At 36.5% G+C, this 4,231-nt stretch overlaps 1 protein-coding gene across 1 annotated transcript in view; it reads left to right on the plus strand.

Annotated features, from left to right (window-relative positions):
* LOC130077703 (heterogeneous nuclear ribonucleoprotein L-like) overlaps positions 1–3,716 on the plus strand; it is a 52,876-nt gene extending 49,160 nt beyond the window's left edge. The window contains exons 11-13 of the mRNA XM_056243019.1: positions 1,891–1,948; positions 2,650–2,748; positions 3,610–3,716. Coding sequence (XP_056098994.1) covers positions 1,891–1,948; positions 2,650–2,748; positions 3,610–3,665 — 213 coding nt within the window. The 3' untranslated portion in view covers positions 3,666–3,716. The remainder of the gene's footprint in view (positions 1–1,890; positions 1,949–2,649; positions 2,749–3,609) is intronic.
* Positions 3,717–4,231: the final 515 nt, after the last annotated feature.

A 4,231-nucleotide genomic window follows, 5' to 3' on the forward strand; every position in this document is an offset into this window, starting at 1 on the left:
GTCACACACACACAAGCTCTTGAAGCTCCGCCCTCTGTGCCGGGAGCAGCAGCTCATTTGCATTTAAAGGGACACACACGAAACAACACGTTTTTACTGACCGTCAAAAAGTGACAATTTGAACATGCTGTAAAAAATATCTGTGGGGTATTTTGAGCTGAAACTCCACACACACTCTGGGGACATCAGAGACTTATTTCACATCTTGTAAAAAGGGGCATTATACCACCCCTTTAATTATGACTTTTTAAGAAATTTAATTTTTTTATTTCTAGTTAATATGTCAATTTTAAACTATTTAAGTCATAATTTCGACCTTTAATCTCATAAGTATGATTAACCAAAGCAAGAATTAATTTTTTTCTTATGTGGCAGAAATGAATTAATCAGAGCGTAAACAACCATGACTTCATCAGTTTCTATATTAATTCATTACAGTGTTAATTTCGTTGACGAAAATAACGACGAAAATTATTCGTCAACGACATTTTTTCACAGACGAAAACGAGACGATAACTAAATAAAACCTAGTTTTGAATGACAAAGACTATGACGAAAATCTATTGACATTTTCGTTAACGAATAAAAACTAGACGAAAATGTTAGATAGTGACGATTTGGGAAGCGATCCGTCAGAACTGATGTCCTGCGTGTGTGGCAGATGCGCACATTTGTAGGCTACTGTAACGTGATCTACCCCGCGGTCATAAAACGTTAAAAAATGTGAACGTCTGGGAGAATGAGTAGAGCAGACATATAGATCTCTGAATAAGAGTGACGATGCAAAAAAGAGCTCTATTCGGTGCGGTTTTCTGTGCGCACACACCTAACCCGAAGCGTGCAGTCATGCACAATACACCTACAGCGCGCGAGTACTGGATTGAGCTCTCTTTCGTGTCTGAATGGAGAAATACACAACAGTATGTCTAAATGTCCTTTTTGGAGAGTATTCATGTAAACTATGCTGGTTATGTCTTAAACTGTGAGTGTGTCGGATGTGCATCAGTGCAATTGTATCCGCATGTCATTGGACATGATCCGACGTCTTAAAGTGACAGTGGCAATAAATCTAATGCAGTCCGTGTCCTTAATTTTGATCAAGCAACAAAAGAAAAAGAGAAAAGCATTCACTGTTTGTTAATAGCTTTAATAAGGATTAATTATATTTAATTCATACAAATAAATATGTCTGCTTGAAAGAATAAAGAATGATGTGTAAGTAGTTATAAGGAATGAATATATCATTCATTGTAAAGAAGACTGTGTTGTACTTTAGGAAAAGTGGTTTTATTTCATTTTAAGATATTTTTTAAGTAACAGCAGTTAAATCTGTATCTGTATTGCATGTTCAAACTTAAAAATCATTCATATTAACAGGTTAATAGATGTTTTCTCCGGGAGTATATGGGTTTGGAAATTTTAGAGAAATTCTAAATTAACGCATTACAATTGAACTAAACCCATTATATTTTAGTCGACTAAATCTACTGTAGATTTAGTCGACTAAAATGTTATTGTATTTCGTCGACTAAAACTAGACTAAAACTAAAACAATTCAGATGACTAAAATATGACTAAAACTAAATGGCATTTTAGTCAAAAGACTAAGACTAAAACTAAATCAAAATTTGCTGACAAAATTAACACTGATTCATTATCTGAAAGTTTCAGGTGATTTTACCCAATTTTGCAGACAAATTGTCCCCAGAAGTGAGTTAAATCTGACAGAAAAAAGGACATCCTCATTTGTAACAGTGGTATAAAATAAAGTAAACATTGTTTTTTAGTTTTTCCTGTTAGGGTAAGATTACAGTATTCATAACTAGCATTCGAAGCTTCGCCAGTGTCTGTTCTACTGTAACACACTGATTTTCTTCTGTTGTTTTGCAGTTATGCACAGAACACGACGTCCCAGGATTCATCAAATACAAAGTGTTTGACGCCAAACGTGAGTCTTGAGTTTTCATTAACCATTGATTTATGATTAATGTTTGAGTTTTCATTAACCATTGATTTATGATTAATGTTTGAGTTTTCATTAACCATTGATTTATGATTAATGTTTGAGTTTTCATTAACCATTGATTTATGATTAATGTTTGAGTTTTCATTAACCATTGATTTATGATTAATGTTTGAGTTTTCATTAACCATTGATTTATGATTAATGTTTGAGTTTTCATTAACCATTGATTTATGATTAATGTTTGAGTTTTCATTAACCATTGATTTATGATTAATGTTTGAGTTTTCATTAACCATTGATTTATGATTAATGTTTGAGTTTTCATTGACCATTGACACTGTTTCATAAATGTCCAGATTTTGAAACGTTTTTTCTTGGTTATACGAACCTTAAGGCAACATTCCATTTGATCATTTTACTCACATTTTTGGAATGTTACTTTTGAATGTAACATCTGAACGCAAGATGATGTCATGGAATGTTCACGTTTTTAAACTTTGAACGTTTTGAACATTCCGAAATAATGTTGTCATAACCTCTTAGGAGATATTTTTGTTAGCTGGTTTTACGACGTTAATAATTGGCTGTGAAACGGGTCCATTGATGAATTTTGCAACATTAATGTAGTTATTGTTTTTTATTACGGTGAAGCTGCTTTGAAACTGTGCCGTTTGAATCCACAGCCAGTTCAAAGACCATCTCTGGCTTGCTGGAGTTCGACAGTAAAACTCACGCCGTGGAGGTTCTGACGGTTCTCAATCACTATCAGATCCGGATACCCAGTAAGCAAACACTCTCTCTGTTTACCCATCAGCCTCTGTTCGGTCACTCAGCGTGATCAGAGTCAGAAATCAACTCACGTCAACACTTCATATGTGTTATGGCACATAATTCAAGTCCATGGCTGAATATTAGCATAAGAAAAAAATAAAAAAATAATAAAAAAGACTGGGAACCCAGAAATACAGATATTTAGTGTTGTATATATTTACTTAATATAAAGATAATTTTTTTTAATTAATTATGGCATCAGCAAAATAACTCATTGGGTGATGGTTGCCACAACTTCACTGCGGCATTTAAAAAAAAACAAAAAATAAAACATTCGTCCAGAAAACATGATAAAGTGTCCCATTCGTATATGTGGGAATCTAACGGTCACTGATAGATCTCGGTCTCCTATTAAATATATTTGAACATTTTACATTTCTTCCGGGAACGAACACGTCACAATATTCCTCATTATAATAATTCATACGCAGAATAAAGGGGCGGGGCCTGGTTGAGTTAGTCAGTAGTGTGTTAAACTGGCGGTTATTGGACATTTCCCAAACACACTCGAAGCGCCCGACCAATCACAACACACTGATCCAGCCGACCAATCAGAGCACAGTGTGCTTTTCAGAAGGAGGGGCTTCATAGAGACAGGAAGTAAACAGAGCGTTACTAACAGACTGGGAAGAAAGGAGCCGCAACAATGGAGAATATGAGGAAAATAATCAACATTCAAGTTCTAGTAGAGCCTAAAAACCACAGTTCACAGTTTGATCGTGTGTGGAGTAGATTGAGGATCTGAGATTAAGCATGACGTTTCTCTTGATGCTTTAACTGTGTCAGTAATCTGTGGTTTTGTTGATTTTCAGATGGTTCGAACCCGTACACGCTGAAGCTGTGCTTCTCCACCTCCTCACATCTCTGAGCCGGAGCGTCTCCATCTCGGCTCCTCTACTCACGTTTCTGTCCTCATCTGTAAACCAAACAAGGAAACTGACACACGCACGCACACACACACTCTCTGGATGTAAAGAATAATGATGTCACTGACGGCGGGACGCCTAGACCACGGCAAACACAAGGAAGAGCCAATGAACGACACGGGCTGTTTCGTTCAATTTATTTGCTTGTCGAATTGTTTTTAGGGCGTTTTCCCTCGTCTGTTCTGACATACGATAAACACGACATGAACTGAAACACTGAATGAATGGATGAATGAAGAGCTGAACTGACGTGTGCATGACACTGAGGACATGGACCACGTGTCGTTTATTATTTATGTGTACAGAAGCAGGGTTTACTAGAGACTAAAGGACCGCCTGCTGGGTTAACCGCTTAGCTAGTCACATGACCTGTAGTCTGTCTGTGCATTTGTTGTAGTTCTGGGTTTGGTTAGATGATTGTGAGATGCTTTGATCAATGTCAGTGTTATAGATTGACTGCAGCCCTGATCCAGACACACGATCATCACGTGACGCGCAGGGTTTCACC

The sequence above is a fragment of the Rhinichthys klamathensis genome, unplaced genomic scaffold (assembly GCF_029890125.1).
Source record: "Rhinichthys klamathensis goyatoka isolate OS25496 unplaced genomic scaffold, OSU_Roscu_1.1 h1tg000769l_1, whole genome shotgun sequence".
In the NCBI taxonomy this organism is placed as follows: domain Eukaryota; kingdom Metazoa; phylum Chordata; class Actinopteri; order Cypriniformes; family Leuciscidae; genus Rhinichthys; species Rhinichthys klamathensis.